The sequence below is a fragment of the Apodemus sylvaticus genome, chromosome 21 (assembly GCF_947179515.1).
Source record: "Apodemus sylvaticus chromosome 21, mApoSyl1.1, whole genome shotgun sequence".
Taxonomy (NCBI): Eukaryota; Metazoa; Chordata; class Mammalia; order Rodentia; family Muridae; genus Apodemus; species Apodemus sylvaticus.
The window spans coordinates 2902264-2919438 of NC_067492.1; the positions used below are offsets into that span (position 1 = coordinate 2902264).

Here is a 17175-nt window from a genome sequence, read left to right on the forward strand (position 1 = left end):
TAAAACCAAGGTAAAATTTATAAAGAACGCAAGTGCACAGCTTTCAGGGGTTCAAGGCATTTAGCCAAGGATTTAGCTGTGTAATCAATACCTAGATCCAGTAAAAATACTGCCCTAGAAGCTCCTCTGCAGCCTGCTCCTAGACTACCCATATTCCCTATTGGAGGCTGCAGTCCTCATCTTTACCACAGCTCCCTATGCTGACCCCTGAAAGTCAGAAAGTGGAGCCCTGGAATGTAAAACATTATTGCAAAGATGAACAATCACTGGGGATGTAAAACATTGTTACAGAGATGAGCATCACTGGGATGTAAAACATTGTTGCAGAGATAAGCAATCACCGGGGATGTAAAACATTGTTGTAGAGATAAGCAATCAACTCTCAGTACTTCTCCATGGCCTTCTCTTATAAATGGTTATTTATTTATCCAGTGTTTACTGATAGATGCTTAACTTGTTACAAAGTTTTAGCTACAAAGACTAACTTTGTGAAAAGCAGCTTCCCACAAAGATTTACTAGTCTAGAGATTATTTAGATCAAATACCTGGGGTGAAGAGGTGGAGAGGGTGGGGGATGGGGAGTGTACTTGCTACACTATAAGGTATTGTATCTTCATAGGAAACAGTATTTCAAATCAATCCTAACATTTCCTTGCCCTTCAGTAATGCAAATCTCCTAGATCTACATTCTTCCTCCTTGGGTGTTTTAAAATACTATTTACAGGTTTATTGCATTTATTTATTTGAGTGATGTACACAGGGGTGGGTGTTATAATGTTCCAGGACATAGATCAGAAAAAACTTTCAGGAGTTCATTCTCTTCTTCAACCATATGAGATCCAACTCAGATCCTTGTCTGGGTTGGCACCAGGCACCTCCATCACCTGTGTGCCAGCCTTCACTTGGTGTTTTGAATCTTTCTCAGGAGCAGGAAAGAATGTGTCCTCCTGGATTTAATGTGCATTTCTCACATGACTAAAACTGTCAGACACCTTTGCAAGTGTACATCATTTCTTTTTAATCTTCATTTGTTCAGTGTCTGCTCAAAATATTTAGCTTTTTACGCCTGCTATCTTTTTATGTTGAGAAAAAATGATATTTATAAGCACCTTTCATGAACTAAGCAATAGATATTTACTAACATTCTAAGTGGAATCTTTTATGTGTTCTGCCAAAGGAAAATAGAAAGGAAAACTGAACCCTCGGGGGAGAGGGAGACCAAATCTTTCCTGTGAAATACCAGTTAACTTTAAAACCATATCTCTGTTATTTTATGTCAATGTATTTAAAGATGGGGTTGTGTTTTCCTCATTGACTTAGGGCAGAATTCATGTTTAGAAAGATAAAGAAAACTCACACCACTCATTCACTTAAACCTCATTCACTTATACCCGGGATTCCATGAGGAGTGAGACCAGCAACATGCACGTCAAGATGGAGTCTTCTTTGTCTACTTCTGAATCTGGCAGTGGATACAGTCAGAAATATAGACCCACAGGGAAGCCTGATTTTGAATTTGCTCCTGGGAACTAGCAGCTAGCACTGCGTGGGAAGATTAACCTGTATTCTTGAACTAGGGTCCTGGCTTCAGAGTGCTGAGAACTTGCTTTCAGCTGTAGCCTGTTCTGCTAAGTGTATGGCCTCTGATGCCCCCTACCCCAAGTCACTCTTAATTTATCGCATTACCTTCCTACCTCCCAGTTTGAATCTAAAACCTCAAGCATGCCAGGAAACATCTCTCCCATCTAACAGTTTCCCCAGCCCAGACTGACCTTGATTTGTAGCCCAGGCAGTATTTGAACTGGAGAACCTCCTGCCTCAGACTTCTGATACTTGCTTATAATGACAATCATGTACACCTGACTTCATGACTTGTCAGTATATATGTGGAGTAGTGGAGTATATGCTTGTATTGGCCTGTGAGGTTGGGGCTGCTCATTGTGTGTGTGTGTGTGTGTGTGTGTGTGTGTGTGTGTTAGGCGTTGATGTATGGTGTCTTCCTCTATCACTCTTTACCTTGTTTTTGTTTGTTTGTTTGTAGACAAGGTTTCCTTTGTAGTCCTGGCTGTCCTGGAACTCAGTGTAGACCAGCCTGGCTTAGAATTCCCAGTGATCCTCCTGCCTCAGCCTCCCCAGGGTTAGAATTAAAGGTGTGTGTCACCCACACCCTGGTTTCCACCTTGTTCTTGAAGACAGGCTCTCTCACTGGACCTGGAATTGATCTCAGCCATACTAGGGGGATCTGTCTCTACCACGCGGGATAGCACTTACCCCTCCATGGGGTTCTAACTCAGATGCTCATGCTTTCATAGCATGCCCTTTTTCCTACTGAGCAATCGTCTCAGCCCTCATAACTTATTTTCAAAACATAAATCCAGATTGCATTTGGGATCCATTGGTGAGGGGGACGACTACAGGTCATCTATGTGAATTTAGGGGCAGCTAGAAAATTTAGGCCCTAGGCCTATTTCCAATTAGGAACTTCGGAACTGGTCTAATACTGCAGTGAACGTGTGCAGCAACACTTTTTACTAAAAACTGTGAGAGTGACAAGAGGAACCACACTCCCAACTAAGTGGAAGGAACCTTAAGCAGTCCTATGCCGGGCAGGGTACGTGTGGGTGGGAACCTCTCGCCGCGCACGCGCACTCGCACTTAGGGTGGCCGGCGCACGCGCACAGGTCTACTCCCCGCGAAATGGAGCGGGTGTTGGCGGACGCGCTTCTAACACAGAGTCCGGAGCCCTGCGCGTTGCTGGGCGCGCTGTGCGGAGGAGAGGCGAGTGCGGAGCGGACAGAGACCCTGCGCCTGGTGCTGCAGCGGCTGGAAGAGCGCGGCGCAGGCGCCGCCGTGCTGGCCAAGGCGGCACACGAGGTGGCCAAGGGCCACCTGGTGCCCTTACTGCACGCGTCCCAGGGCGGAAGGCCTGCGAGTCCCCGCGTGCTCCGAGCGGCGAGTGCGGCGCTGCGCTCGTGCGCGCGCCTGGCAGGTCCTGAGCTGGCGGTCACTTTGGCCGAAGAAGCGCTACGCGAGCTGCCGGACGCACCGGCTGTGGAGCTGCTGGCCGCCGTGGCGCCGTGTCTGCGCGCGCCGGAGGATGCCCCGCTGTTGCGTCGCCTGGCGCGCGCGTCTGTGGAGCTGGCGCTGGCCGGGGACGCGCCGCCGGCCGTGGGAACGCGCCTGCTGCCCGCGCTGGCACAGAGCGCAGAACCGGCTCTGCGTGCGGCGTGGGACGCGCTGAGCTCCGCGCGGCCCGGATCTGAGGGCAGCACTGGGCCAGAACTGCTGGTGCTGAGCGCACTGACCGAGAAGCTGCTGCCCAACCGTGAGCGCCACGGGAATCTTGACGCCCGTCTCTGCGGCCGGTTCTGGAGAACAGTACAGGCGGGGCTGGGCCGCGCGCAGGACGCGCTTACGCGCAAGCGAGCGCGCTACTTGCTGCAAAGGGCTGTACAAGTGTCTGCAGAGCTGGAGGTGGACTGCTCCTGTGGCCCCCAGGACACAAAGGGTACCCACTGTCTCTCTTAAGAAAAAAGGGGTGTGTGTGTGTGTGTGTGTGTGTGTGTGTGCGCGCGCGCGCGCGTTCGTGCCTGTGTACGTTTATGTGCACCACGTGCATGTGCTTGGAAGGGCATCAAATCTCCTTGAGCTGGAGTTAAAGGCAATTGTGAACACCTGATGTGCGTGCAACCAAACTCCAGTCCTCTAGAAGAGCATCAAGTGCTCTTAACCCCTGAACCATCTCTCCAAACTAGTACCTACTTATCTTTTTGCCCCAGCCGCACTTCAGGGGGCGTCCACCTCATCTTGAGTGGATTTGGTAGTTGGCATGTGGTACCCCTACACTGGCCTCCTCCTGCACTTTGGGAAGAGTGGAGCCAGTGAAGGTTATGATACTGCACACGCGATAGCATGCGCTGTGTAAGACCAAGCCTGCTCCACGCCTTTACATCCTGATAGAAAAAAGGTTGGCATCCATATCAAACTGAAAGAAAGATGCTATAACCCATGTCAATGTTTGAAACTCGAGGTACAGAATTAAATATTACTCTCTTGACATTTCCTTTGGGAATATTAGGAGCAGGGTTTGTTAGTGTTTTCTAAACATAACCTTACCTGGGTTTGCTTTCTGTTTTATCTTTGGGTCCTGGAGTCAGTTTCTTGCTTCTTATAACAAGGAGACTTAGTAAATATTTCTGCCTAGAGGTGGACCCTTATCTTCTGTTCCGTTCTTAGCACATGGCTTGTGGCTTTGAGTTGAGTGACCTGGTTTGTGGTTGAGCTTGCTGCGAGTTGCTGTGCCTTACTCTGGAATTCAGTCCCAGTGAGCTTCGAGTTGCCTCCTGCAGAGGGTGAAATCTGAAGAGCCTGAAGTTTTCCTGATGTATTTGGGGCTGCTGAGCCTTGACAGTGTGTGTGTTTGTTGCTTAGCTTCTGGTGGCTGTTTCTCCAGTGGCATCCTAGACCTGATGATGTCTTCACTTGGGGGGGTGTGGGGTGTGTGTGACTCTTTTCCTGCTGGCTCTGTGCCCTGTCTAGGAACAGTAGCTTCTGTCTTGTTTCTAGAGAAAGGTTGAAGCAGCCAACTGTTCTCAGTTGCACTCACTGGTTGGAGAGAGGTCTTGTGCCGGCAGCCCCCAGTCCCTATCTGAAGCCCACACCAGCTTTGTCTCAGGGGTGGATCCAGCAGGGATTAATTGGTTTCTTGCCTTTCCTAAGCGGCAGATCCTAATGGTGCATCTTCAGGAGAGGCTTTCTGTCACTTCCCAGAGGTAGTTAACATTTGCTTGCTACCAGAGCAGGTACGAGAGCAGGTACAAAGAGATTGCTACAAGAGCATCTGCTTTGGCCCATTTTCAGAGGTGGTTTCCAGGGACAGACAAAAGTGGGTAGTTGTTCACCAGTTAGTGTTCTGTAGGACAGGGGCATGGATAAGTACTTCTGCTACTCAGACCAAGACAGACTTGTAGCCTGTGCCTCTAGGGTGTAACATCTGCCTGGGTCTTAAAGATCAGCACTCAGGAAACCAGAATGACTTCTGAAGGTTTCCAGGATTCTAAGCTGTTCTCTCTGCCAATTCTGAGCCTTTAATTGTATCCTTCAAAATACCATGTTTTAAGAACTCCTGAGAGTGGGGAACAGCCTTTTCTCCAAGCTCCACTAAATGTGAGGAGCAACCTGTGTGTGTATCTCTTAGAGACACTTTCTTTCTGAACTTTGGAATTGTGCCCTCTCATGGTTCCTTACATTCACAGTTTTGTGGGTGATCGGTCTTTCCTTTCTCGGAAGAAATGCTCTCTTGGGGCTTCCTGCTTTGAAAGCAGAGCTGCGACTGTAAACACCTTGACTTTTGTCCTGGGGGAGACATTTCCATCCATCCAGAAGCACCTTGAGAAGCTGGAGCTTCTACTGTTGCTCTTTTGAAATTGAGATAGTTCTGGATCTTGCTCAGGAATGGTCTGTGACTTCTCTATGGGGTACCTGGGGTTTAGGGCCCTGGCATCCTGGAACCTCCTTTTTATTCATATGCTGGGCACTTGGTGTACCTACAGTCTGGAAGTTAATGACCTTTGATTCTGGGAAGATTTTCTTGAGTCACATTGGTGGTTAGGTGGTTATTTCCTCCCTTCTTGACTTGGAAGCTCCTGGACTTAACTGTCTTAGTTTTCTATTGCTGGAAGCAACTTATGGAGGAAAGGATTTATTTCTGCTTATAACTCTCCATCACTGAGAGAAGTTAGCAGGAACCTGGAGACAGGAATTAAAACAGAGATGGTGGAGGGGTGCTATTTATTGGTTTGCTCAGCCTGCTTTCTTAGACAACCTAGAACCACCTGCTCAGGGTTGGCACCACCCACAGAGAGCTGGACCATCCAACATCAATCATGAGTTAGAAAAAATGTCCCCCAGAGACTTGCCCACAGGCCAGTCTGATGGAGGAAGTTTCTTAGTTGAGGCTTCCTCTTCCTGGGGTACTCTGGCTTCTATCCAGTTGATAAAACCCAGTCAACATACCTTTGAAACTCCTTCATTAGATTTTCTAGAATTTTGACGTTTTCTTCACTCACTGGTAAATTTCTTTGGTTTCCAGTTTTTTCTGTGTTTCTTGTTTCAGTGATCAGATTTTAGTTTTCAGACTGTTTTGGGAGGTGAGCAGACCTCTCTGTGGCTCAGCCCAGCTTGCAACTTCCAGTCATAAGCAGAGACTTGCTGCCTAGGATTTCAGGTTTTTGGGAGGGGGAGGGTTAAATCAAATTATTTCTTGACTTTCCCTATCAACTAAACTTTATTCTCCCCACCCCTACCCCCTCTCCAAAGTCAGCTCAAAATTTCAAATTTTATTGCTTTGTTTGTTCCTACATTATTTTTCTTTTTGTTATTTCAGGTTTATTGGGATTAGCCTCTGCAAAGTCCTTTACTGTAGAAATTTGGGGGAAGAAAGAGTTTGTGCATCCACAGCAGTAATCTTTCTTTTTTAAGATTTATTTATTATATATACAGCATCCTGCCTGTATATATGCCTGCAGGGCAGAAGATGGTGGTGAGCCATCATGTAGTTGCTGGGAATTGAACTCAGGCCCTCAGGAAGAGCACCCAATGCTCTTAACCACTGAGCCATCTCTCCAGCCCCACAACAGTAATCTTAAGGAAACAAAGCAAGGTTAGATAGGTATGGTGGTGCATGCTTGTCATCCCAGGGGAGGCAGGAGGTTCTGGAGTTCAAAGCCATCCTTGACCATATAGCAATGTCTAGGCTATCCTGAGAGAGTTTGTCTTTTTAAAAAAAAAAAAAAAAACTCTCTAGGGGCAGTGGTGGCGCATGCCTGTAATCCCAGCACTCTGGGAGGCAGAGTTAGGCGGATTTCTGAGTTCGAGGCCAGCCTGGTCTACAGAGTGAGTTCCAGGACAGCCAGGGCTACACAGAGAAACCCTGTCTCAGAAAAAACCAAATCCAAAAAAACAAACAAACAAAAACAACTCTCAGCCCAAATAAACAAAAACAAAATTTAAATTCAGAGTAGCCAAAAAAGAAAACAAAAACAAACCAAAATTAAATTTAGAATTTCTTTCTGAGTTTCCCAAGCTTTTAAAGTCTGTTCCTGGGCTGGAGAGATGCTCAGCGGTTAAGAGCAATGACTGCTCTTCCAGCGGTCTTGAGTTCAATTCCCAGCAACCACATGGTGGCTCACAACCACCTGTAATGGGATCTGATGCTCTCTTCTGGTATGTCTGAAGACAGTGGCAGTGTACCCATATACATGAAACAAATAAATAAATCTTTAAGAAGCAAAACAAAAAAACAACCCCCCCAAAATATATTTAAAAAGAAAAAAGAAAAAAGGTCTGATCCCTCCATGAATGGTGATTGCACTGTTTGGTAACACTAGAATTAAGTGAAGAACTGTTGTTTGAAGGACTTAACCAAATAGCTAAAAGAACTGATTTTTTTTTCCCCTCTTTTAAAATTCTGTTAGGTCCGAGCCTATTCTGGTGGTCTGAGAAGAAAAGAGACGAACTTCTAAAGTTTTGGGAAAACTATATCTTGATCATGGAAATTTTGGAAGGAAACCAGGTGCGTGGTCTCCTGTCTTAGTGAATTTTATAGCCCATGGGCCTTTCCCAGGCATTCACGAGAAGGCTGGCTAACGTAAGCATGGCCAATTCCTTTGTTTTCTGGCATAAATACAGTTTAAGGTAGCATGTAAGTTATTTCAGGAAATTAAAGAATGCTTTCAGAGGAGTTACATGATTGTTCAAATTTTAGTCTCATTTAACTTCCCCAACTGTTATATTGTGGAGGTGGCCGTCCTGTAACCCAGTGTAGACTACTGGGCCCATCCCCATACTTTTTTGGATTTAGTTCATCTGGAGGAAGGCCTGAGAGTGTGAATTTTGGGCGAGTTTCTAGATGACAACCTTGCAGCTGTCCTGGCGTAGAGAGCTGTAGTCTGTAGAGGTCCCTCTCTGTAAGAATCGGTGTGTAAGGGCCCTTGTCTATATGGTTTTTAGAGGTTCCCATCTAAAAGAATCCCATCATGTAAGGTTCCTCAGCTGTAAGAGCCCCCATCTGTAAGGTTCCTGTGTGTCAGGGTTTCTCTGTGTGGTTCTCTGTCAGTAAGCTGCAGACCATGGGTCAGCTAAGACGGTTAGAGGGTCAGCTAGCAGTGGAGTCAATGTGAGGTGTATGTCCACAGAACCACACCCCTGTCTGTGCTAAGTGTATAGAGATACAGGATGGGAAATGGAATTCTTTAAAATTCAAATAAGCTTCTATGGTTGTTTCAGTCCATTGACTCATAAGACTTATTTATTTTAGAAACTTAGGTTTAAAGTTATTTCAAAACATGTGAGTCAGACTCAGCTGATTTGTCACAGCACGGTCTAAGAGATGCAGGAGCCCCGAGCTCTGACTCCGATCTGCTTCCTACCCATGTGTGACCCGGACAACAGCAGGAACGAGGGACAAGCTTCTCTGGATTTCCCTGTTCAGCCTTCTAGCCTTGCCTGTCGCCTGGATCAGTTGATCACAGGACCGGAGTTAGGATAGTCCCCGCCATGGAAATTGTCATGGCACAGTAACTGGGGGCTGGGCTGTGTTCCCTGGCTGAGACTTCACGGATGTGTGTCATGCTTTGATTAGGGCCTGGGCAACCAGGTTCCTGACACACGTTTCTGACATGGGACATTCAAGAGAAGGACTACAGTCATGTACGCAGGAACCTCTCCCTGAGGTTTTGAAGGCCTTATGTGTGATTTTTCATGCGATTCTCTGCTTTTGTTTTTAGATACATGTCATAAAGCCAGTCTTACCAAAGCTAAACAGTCTGTTTGAATACGCAGTATCAGAGGAGAATGGTAACGATTACTTTTTGGTTCCATTTATTTGCTTTAATAACATTAATAGTTCCCTGGTCTTATAACTAACCATTATTTATCGTAGAGAATTTGGGAAAACCATTGAACAGTGAGAAGGGAACAAGATCATCTTGGCATGGCACCAGCTCGTGGTATTGGCCTTTGGTGTTGCGGGTTCGCCCTGTGTTCACACTGCACCCTCAACCTGTCTCTTTAGAACATAGCTTTAAATTGCTGCAGAGATTCAGTTAAGTATAATTAGGGTTTTTTTTTTTTTTTAGAGTAGTTTATTATAAATTTTCAAAAAAAAAAAAACCTCCCTTTTTTTATAGAAAGGAAAGAATACATATGATGAGCCCAGAGCCTGCCTTGGTCAAAACAGATGCATACAGTGGGCAGCCTTGTCTCCTGGGTCACGTGTATCCTCTGCTGCTACCTCTCCAGTAGCTCAGCATTCTTTGATTTCATCTGTAAATCTCAGCATCTGTCCTTAATTGTCCTTAGTGGCCCAGTAGGTAAAGGGCTTGTGGTATAAGATGAGGACCAGAGTTTAGATCACCAGTACCAATGTCAAGGCCTTGCGGGTCTGGTTACACACTTGTAATCCCAGCATTCCTGAGGCAGACACAGGGGAGCCCTGGGTGAGCTGGCTGGGTAGATAAGCTAAATCAGCAAGCTCTGGGCTCAGCAAGAGACCTTGCCTCCATAGATGGGGAGGGATCAAGAAAGACGCTTGATGTCGACTTCTGGCCTCGACATGCACGGTGCCTATATTGGAACCGTGGTGCCTGTACATACGTACACATACTCCTACACACACACACACACACACAATTAAGAAATCCCTAAAGCTTTCATGATAGAGCTATGTTTTTAAATAACAGCCTTGATATTATTGATAGATATGAATGTATGCTTTTAACTGCTTCCCAGCCTCATTGTCTTAATGTGCCTTTCACATGTGTAGACACATATTTATCTTTTGTTTAGACTGGCAGGGTTAGTTTTTGTTAAGTATCTTTAAGTTCCCAGGAAGAGCATATTCAAGGCTCTGACTTTAAATCTGTTTTGAACCCTTGGTCACCCCTGAGTCCGGGGGATGTTTGAGAATACTCGCAGCAAACCTGGAGCCTCCTAAAGTGGCTTTGTGAGATTAAGCTTAGACCAGTGATGCCGCTAAACGCAGGCCGGGGGCTTTCTGCCCATAGGAGCGGAAGGTGCTGTGTCACGTGTTTACACATCAGGCCTAGGCCCAGTGACTGGTGCCAGCCCTGGGTAACGTCTCACTGATAGTTTGACCCCTTGGGGACTGGGCTCTATTGTGTCAAAGGTGGTGGCTGTTTTCTGACTCAGAGTTTTCACAGACCATAAGCCTCTCTTGAATGGAACCCCACTGTTTGTCTTTTTTTTTCTTGGATGCTTGCTGTTAGAGTGATGTGTTGCCCATAACTCTTAGCAAACAAAACCAAGCAGCATTGACTGGTTTTGAAATTTACTATTGCCAGAGAGCGAAAAGGCGTGTTGGGATAGATTACCAACAAGTAATAAATAGGCCAGTGTAGTTATAGAATACCGGGAGATTAAAATAACGATGGCCTTTCTAACATACTTAAATAAAGGCTATTTAAGCTACATGGGCTGGAGAGATGGCTCAGTGGTTAAGAGCACCGACTGCTCTTCCAGAAGTCATGAATTCAAATCCTAGCAAACACATGGTGGCTCACAACCACCCGTAATAAGATCTGATGCCCTCTTCTGGTGTGTCTGAAGACAGCTGCAGTGTACTCATATACATAAAATTATAAAAGATTCAGAAATAGTATAAAGAGGTACATGTTTATTCCATTCCTTTTTTTCTGTTTAGATTTATTTTTATTTATGTGAATGTGTGTATGTTCCTGTATGATGTACCACATATCTGCAGGTACCCTCAGAGGCCAGAAAAAGGTATTAGCTTTGCTGGTGCTGGAGTTACAAGTGGGTGTGAGCCAAGTGATGTGGGAGCTGAGAATCAAACCCCAAAGCTCTGGAAGAGTGGCATACGCTCCTAACCACTGAGCTATCTCTCCAGCTCCTCATGCTGTCTTTTACTCTGGACTCAATTATATTCACTTAGGAGTCAGTGTCAGTGCGTGCAAGCACAGTGGGTGGGGCGGGAGAAGGAAACAGTATTCTCCACTTGGGTTTTATTTATTTATTTATTTTATGAAACAGTTTTGGCTCCAAGCCCTATGAAGAGAAAAGAGAAGGGACCAAAAGGAGTTCATGTGAGAGGGAGGGTAGGCCTGACTTGGGAGTGACACATGACCTTAGAACTAGGAGCTAGCCAGCCCTGGGCTGGGAGCTCTGTGAGGATGGTGGGGATTCTGAGAAAAGCAGGTCTGCAGTGGCAGGAAGGCCATCGTGGCCCCAGTGTCCACCTGTGCCTTGTTCAGAGTTTCAGAATGGTGGGAAGCTATTCAAGGGTTCTAAGTAGGGGGCTGACAGTTTTAGATTCATGTATAAAATGACCTCAAGTGGGGTGAGGGAAGGATGCACCGAACCACGCCAATCTAAAGTCCCATCTGTACACACGAGGTAGTCTTTCTTGAGTACTGTGCTGACTGCATCCAGAATGCTGAGCACCGATGTGACTAAGTTCTCCGAGCTCTGTGTGTGTCATTGACAAGCTCTCTGCCACGGCGTCTCACACATGCACATCAGCCTGCAGTCTCCATGCAGAGATCTGAAGGGAGAATCAAAGGTCAGCATCGGGTACTTGTTCCCACAGGCTGCTGGTGCTTTCACCCCTCTTGGCACATGTGCGTCTATACAAGAATGTTTGAAGGCGAGAATAAAATTCTGGCCAAAGAAGGTGTGATCCACTTCTTGGAGCTGTATGAAGTGAAATCGCTTCCTTATTCTCCGGAACTCTCAGAGGTAATGGCTTCTCAGCTTCTTCCGATCCTTACCTTCATCAGAACATACGAGGGAAAGGCATGTCTCTGTCACATACATCAGAACATACAAGGAAAAGGCATGCCTCTGTCACATACATCAGAACATAGGCAGTAAAGGCAAGCCTTTATTACATGTCAGAACATGTCTCTGTCACAGACATCAGAACATAGGCCGTAAACACATGCCTCTGTCACATGTGTCAGAACAGAGTGGGTAAACAACAGAGTAGGCAAGCAGTCAGTCTCAGTGACTGCCAGAATAGGAGCTGCAGGAAAGGGAGGGAGAAAGCAGAGGGAGCCCCTTGCATGGAGGTTGGGAGGCAGCGCTGTGGCGGAATATGGTGGAGGAGCTTCAGAGAGCCTGTGATGCAGGCAGGGAAAGTATGCCAAGCCTTGGTCAGTGAAAAGGAGATACAAAAGAAGAAGGAACACTGTGCGTTTCTGAGTTAGGACTTGGAGGGGTGGGCAGGCCACAGGGCAGAGCCTCTGGGAGCAGCTACAGCGAGATGAGCGTGTATCAAGGTCTGCTTTCTGAGACTGTGTCTTATGCCCCTATCTATCCTTTAAAGCTCTCTCCCTCTCTATGTGGTCAAGGATGGGTCTGACCTTGGCTCCTTTTGCCTCCACCTCCTGAGTGCTGGTAATATGTGTATGCTGCCACACCCAGTTTATGGGGTGCTAAGGATTGACCCAGAGCCTCCAGCATGCTAGGTGAATGCTCTGTCAGCTGAGCAATGTCCCCAGGCTCTGCCTTCCTGTCTCCTCAGATGTAGCTTTTCTGTTTGGGGAAAGCTGAATGGTGTGCATGTTAGTCAGGGCTCTTCAGAAGGACAGAATGATAGAATGGACAAACATTGATAGGAAATTTATTAGGTTGGCTCACAGTAGTGGCTGTCCGCTAGCTGGGGAGGTGGAAAACAGTAGCTGTCCACATCCAGGGAGGGACCTCTGCTTCAGGTAATCCAGTCAGAACTGCCTCCCAGGTGTGCCAGAGAGCGCCACGTGGGTGCGTCTAGATCCCAACAAGCTCACAGTGGGCTCGTCTGAGTCGTCCCTCAGCTGCAGTCTTGCAGAGTTTGCAGTCTGGCAGGGAAGCTCTTGGTGATGCTGTCCTGGGAGCTATGGGAGCTATGCTTAACTAGCAGCATTAACCCTGTTAATTAAGGTTGAAGTCCACCATTTTCCTCTGAACTCGCTGTGGTGTGGGAGACTCCCTTCATTACAGGGGCTTCTCCTTTTCTGACATTGTCTAGAGAACTCTAAGTCCCCACAGATGCCTCTACCTGAGGAATGTCACATAGCCTCAATTAGATTATAGGACAAATTTCCTTTCTTTGGACAAAACCTGTTCAGCCAGCACCTGAGATTCCTGAAATGCTTCCCCATGCTAATGAGGCATTCCAGGTTTCCTCAGCCTGCAGCCACCGGCATTGCCCATCCTGGATGTTCCTACCTTCACCCTCCCCCCCCCCCTAAAAAAAAAAAAAACCTTTATAAGCCTTCAGCCACCCTAAGTAAACTTGATCTGCCTTCTGATAACTGGTCCTGGTGTGGCCATACACCTTACGTACTCACAGGGCTTCCAAAACCCCTGTTGAGGTGGATCGTGCGAGGGCGGGCACTACAGGCCACACTACAGGCCACTGTTGTCTGTCTGTCCTTTGCCATCTTTTGTCTAAACTCTGTTTGTCTCTGCCTCTGCCCATCAGCAGCCTCACACAGTGAGATTATGCGAGTCAGGGCCTATGCAGCTGGGCCTTGAGGCTCCCTCCCCTTAGAGCTGATAGCTAGCTTATATTAGGATCCTCTTCACCACCCTGCTTTTTCTGTCTGAACTCCATAGTATGGTACCTGAGGTCCATTCTGGTCCCTACACTTCAGGTAAGCTGGGGCTTTTTGACCAGTGTCCAGGAGTATTTTGGGGAGTGTTAATCCCCCCACTTCTCAGCACAGTCTGTCCATCTGTCTTCTCTTGTGGAATCTTTGTCTCTTCATCACTATCTGCACTCCCTACCTATTTCCTCCGCCAAGCTTCTTAGTCCCTAACCCACCCCCTGGGCCCTGGAGGTTGATACCAGGTAGCTGCATTCTGTCTGTACCCACAGGACCCTCCTTGTATTAACCTGCTCGGCTCCCCAGATCTTCTGAATCCCTGTATAAAGCAAATGCGCATTCTCCCCCCTTGTTGCAGCAGCTGGAAATTTACGACAGTTCCCCTTTCCTTTTTAGTTTATCACTGGCCCGCTGATGGATGCCCTCTCAGAGAGCTCTCTGTACAGCAGGTAAGTACCGTACTATGTGTTGTTGCCTAGTGCTTTGCATATGCTAGGTCAATGCACATCGTGGTGGATGACGGCCCCAGCCCAAAGGTCGTTCTTTTCCCCGAGTAGCAGTGCTGTGCATCTAAGCACACGCCTGGTGCTATGAACCAAGCCTTGATCACCTTCTTACTTTAGCTTTTTGATTTTGACTTAGTTTATAGTTTTCTAGAAGAGTTTGGGGCTACTAGAGTCAGCACTTGTTAATGTCCAATGGAATTTTCTTAGTTGTCCCCTCTTGTGTGTGTGTGTGTGTGTGTCTGTCTGTCTGTCTGCTAAAAGGACTTATTCTCTTGTATATTTCATCTGTCTGTCCCTCCCTTTCTTTCTCCCTTCCTTCCTTCTCCTTTCTTTCCCTCTCCCTCATACCTTCTCCCTCCCTCTCTTTCTTTCTCCCTCTATTCCTCCCTCTCTGGTTCCCTCCCTCCTCTTCCCTCTTTCATCCTCTTTGTCCCTCCCTCCCTCCCTCAATCCCTCCCCCCTCCACCCCTCATTCCTCCCCTCCTTCCTTTCAGTCCCTCCCTCCATCTGCATAAGAACCTGAATTCACACAGTATGTCTGATGTCAACCACACTCCCCACAGCCCATCCTAGCATTATTCTTTCTGTATCTGACAGTGGCCACCATGGCTCATAGAGGCCTGATGGCTCACCACTGTCAACTTTGGAAAAGGTTAGCTGGCAGAAGTGCATTAGTCTTGTACCTTAGCCTCATTTGGAGAGTTGTCTATACCCTCATATCGCCCTTTCAGATATCCCCTGCTTTTAGAATTTTGTTGGCTTTCTGATTCTGATCACTAAATTCATAGCTTTAAGTAAATTCCACTTAGAATACCTCTAAAAAGAAAACCACCCCATTCCCCATTCTTTTCTTTAAAAATGCTAGCATCCGGCCAACTTATAGGAATATATTGATTCCCAGGGTCTGATAAGTAAATGTTGACATAAAATGGGTTGATGTCATAGAGTTTTGAGTCGCCGGTGAGTCATGTTGCCTGGTATTCCACATCTGTGAGGCAGCTGGGCAGTGTGGTGTCAGCACACGGCCTCTATGCTTTTGGGAGAGTTGGTGCATACATTTATCATGACATACCTTCTGGTTCTCTGTTGTGTTCAATTAGCAGATAACACATAGCCAAAAATCCACCATGGCCAAGGAGTCTGTGTTCATGATTAAACACTACAGATGTGTCACCTCTAGTATTGTCTTCCCTGCGAATGCTCTGTTACTTTAGACCCAAAGATGGGAAGTCACTGAATTACATGCTGGAGATGATAGAGTTCACTTTGAGTTGATCATTTTGTTTTTTAATGACTCCAGACTGATGTGTGTGAGGAGGGAAGGAGAGTGACATCACCATCAAAGGCCTCACACCCGTTCAATCTAACGGTCTGGAGTCCTGCTCGTTCTAGTAGAACATCCAGATGTTTCTATTCTGTTTCAAGGAATCTCCAAATATTACTGGAAAATAAAATGCATGTCCAGGAAGAGAAAAGCTGTCCAGTTATTCTATTGCTGAGAACCAGTGTCATGTTGTATTTAGACTGATGCCCAAATACACTTACGTGAATGGATTTTAAGTTCGTGTTTTTCTCCCTCTCTCCTTGTCCACAGGTCCCCAGGGCAGCCGTTGGGAAGTGACTCTCCCCTGGGGTTAAAGCTGCAGAAGTTTCTAGTCACTTACACTTCCCTTCTTCCAGAAGAAACAAAGAGTATGTCGGTAGAGATTTGAATTTACAAACTTTTAGTGTGTTTTGATACGGGTGCCCAGTACTGTGTAACAGTACCCGTCACTGTTACGATCAGCTCCATGCAGGAGTCTGAGTACTGGCCTTGCAGACTGTATACTGTCTTCTTTGCAAGCATCAGCAAACAAGGTTGGACAAAGAACCAGGCTCTAGGAAAAGTGCTGGACGGTACCCAGCCCATGCCGTGTTGTCGTTTTCAGCAGAACTGTAGTTAGCTGCGTAGCTAAGGAGCGCACATTTGTGTAGCCCTATGTCCTAGGATCAGCCTGCTTCTTCCCTGGGTTGGGGCTCAACCAGTTTTCTTTGAGTCAAGTGTGACAGCGGACATAAAGCACTGTGACTGCTGGTGCTGGGTGGCAGAGGGCTTCCTCTTGGAGTTGTATTGTCGCACTTTGTGACTTACTGACCTTAGGTATGGATTTTTTTTCTCTTGTATTTAATCTACAAATTGTTTGACCAGATGACCAGTGATGTCATCTATGCAAATGAGGTAAATATGGTCTGTAGTATGGTATCATTAAAGTGGATCATCTCAGGGACTCTTTAAAGAGTGACTCATTCAGAGACGAGGAGAGTGGAACTGCCAGCTTTGGGCACCAGGGTTCTAGCCTCTTAGGTCTGCATACTGGCAGCACGCGTGACTTGCATGCCCAGCAGAGTACTCACTCTCTGGGGGGCCACCTGCCTGGTGTTGGTGGCAGGGGCCAGGAAGTGTGTGGGGTCAGTGCAAAGGAAAGCCTGGCATGAAACAGGGTTTATTGGGTCTGATTAGTGCAGCCAGAAGAGAACAGAATGCCTACCCACAGTTCCTTGTGCCTCCTCCGCACACCACTTACTGGAGAATATCATGTCGAGTTTTATGCTGCTCGCTTTGGAAGATACAAAACAGATTATGTTTCAAGAAGCCTCTGGAATCTTTTCTTCCCCCAAGACAGTCTTACTAAGTAGCTCTGGCTGTCCTGGAACTCCTATATAGACCAGGCTGGCCTCGAACTCAGAGACCCACTTGCTTCTGCCTCCTCCTGAAAGCTGGGATCAAAGGTGTGCTTCACCATGTCTGACTGCTTCTAGGATTTCCTAACGAGAGAAAACAGTGCTGTGGACAGGTACCAGAAGAGATGGAGACAGCACCAACCCCTGTGTCTCAGAAAAGGACATCAACCATAGAATGAGACCCAAGAGAGGCATGAGATGGCCTTCCAGTATGCTCAGGAGCTAGGGGCTACCCTGGCAGTGATTCTGGCCCTGTCTTGAACAGCTCAGAAAACTGGTCCCTGTAAACTAGAGCTTTACCTTTAACTGGGTGTGGTTGT

At 46.9% G+C, this 17175-nt stretch overlaps 1 protein-coding gene across 2 annotated transcripts in view; it reads left to right on the top strand.

Annotated features, from left to right (window-relative positions):
• The first annotated feature begins 2670 nt into the window (after positions 1-2670).
• Positions 2671-17175, top strand: part of Tarbp1 (TAR (HIV-1) RNA binding protein 1) — a 48454-nt gene continuing 33949 nt past the window's right edge. For both annotated transcript variants that reach the window (XM_052166265.1, XM_052166266.1), the window contains exons 1-6: positions 2671-3508; positions 7476-7573; positions 8787-8856; positions 11627-11775; positions 14025-14077; positions 15729-15826. In XM_052166265.1, coding sequence (XP_052022225.1) covers positions 2698-3508; positions 7476-7573; positions 8787-8856; positions 11627-11775; positions 14025-14077; positions 15729-15826 — 1279 coding nt within the window. In that variant the 5' untranslated portion in view covers positions 2671-2697. The remainder of the gene's footprint in view (positions 3509-7475; positions 7574-8786; positions 8857-11626; positions 11776-14024; positions 14078-15728; positions 15827-17175) is intronic.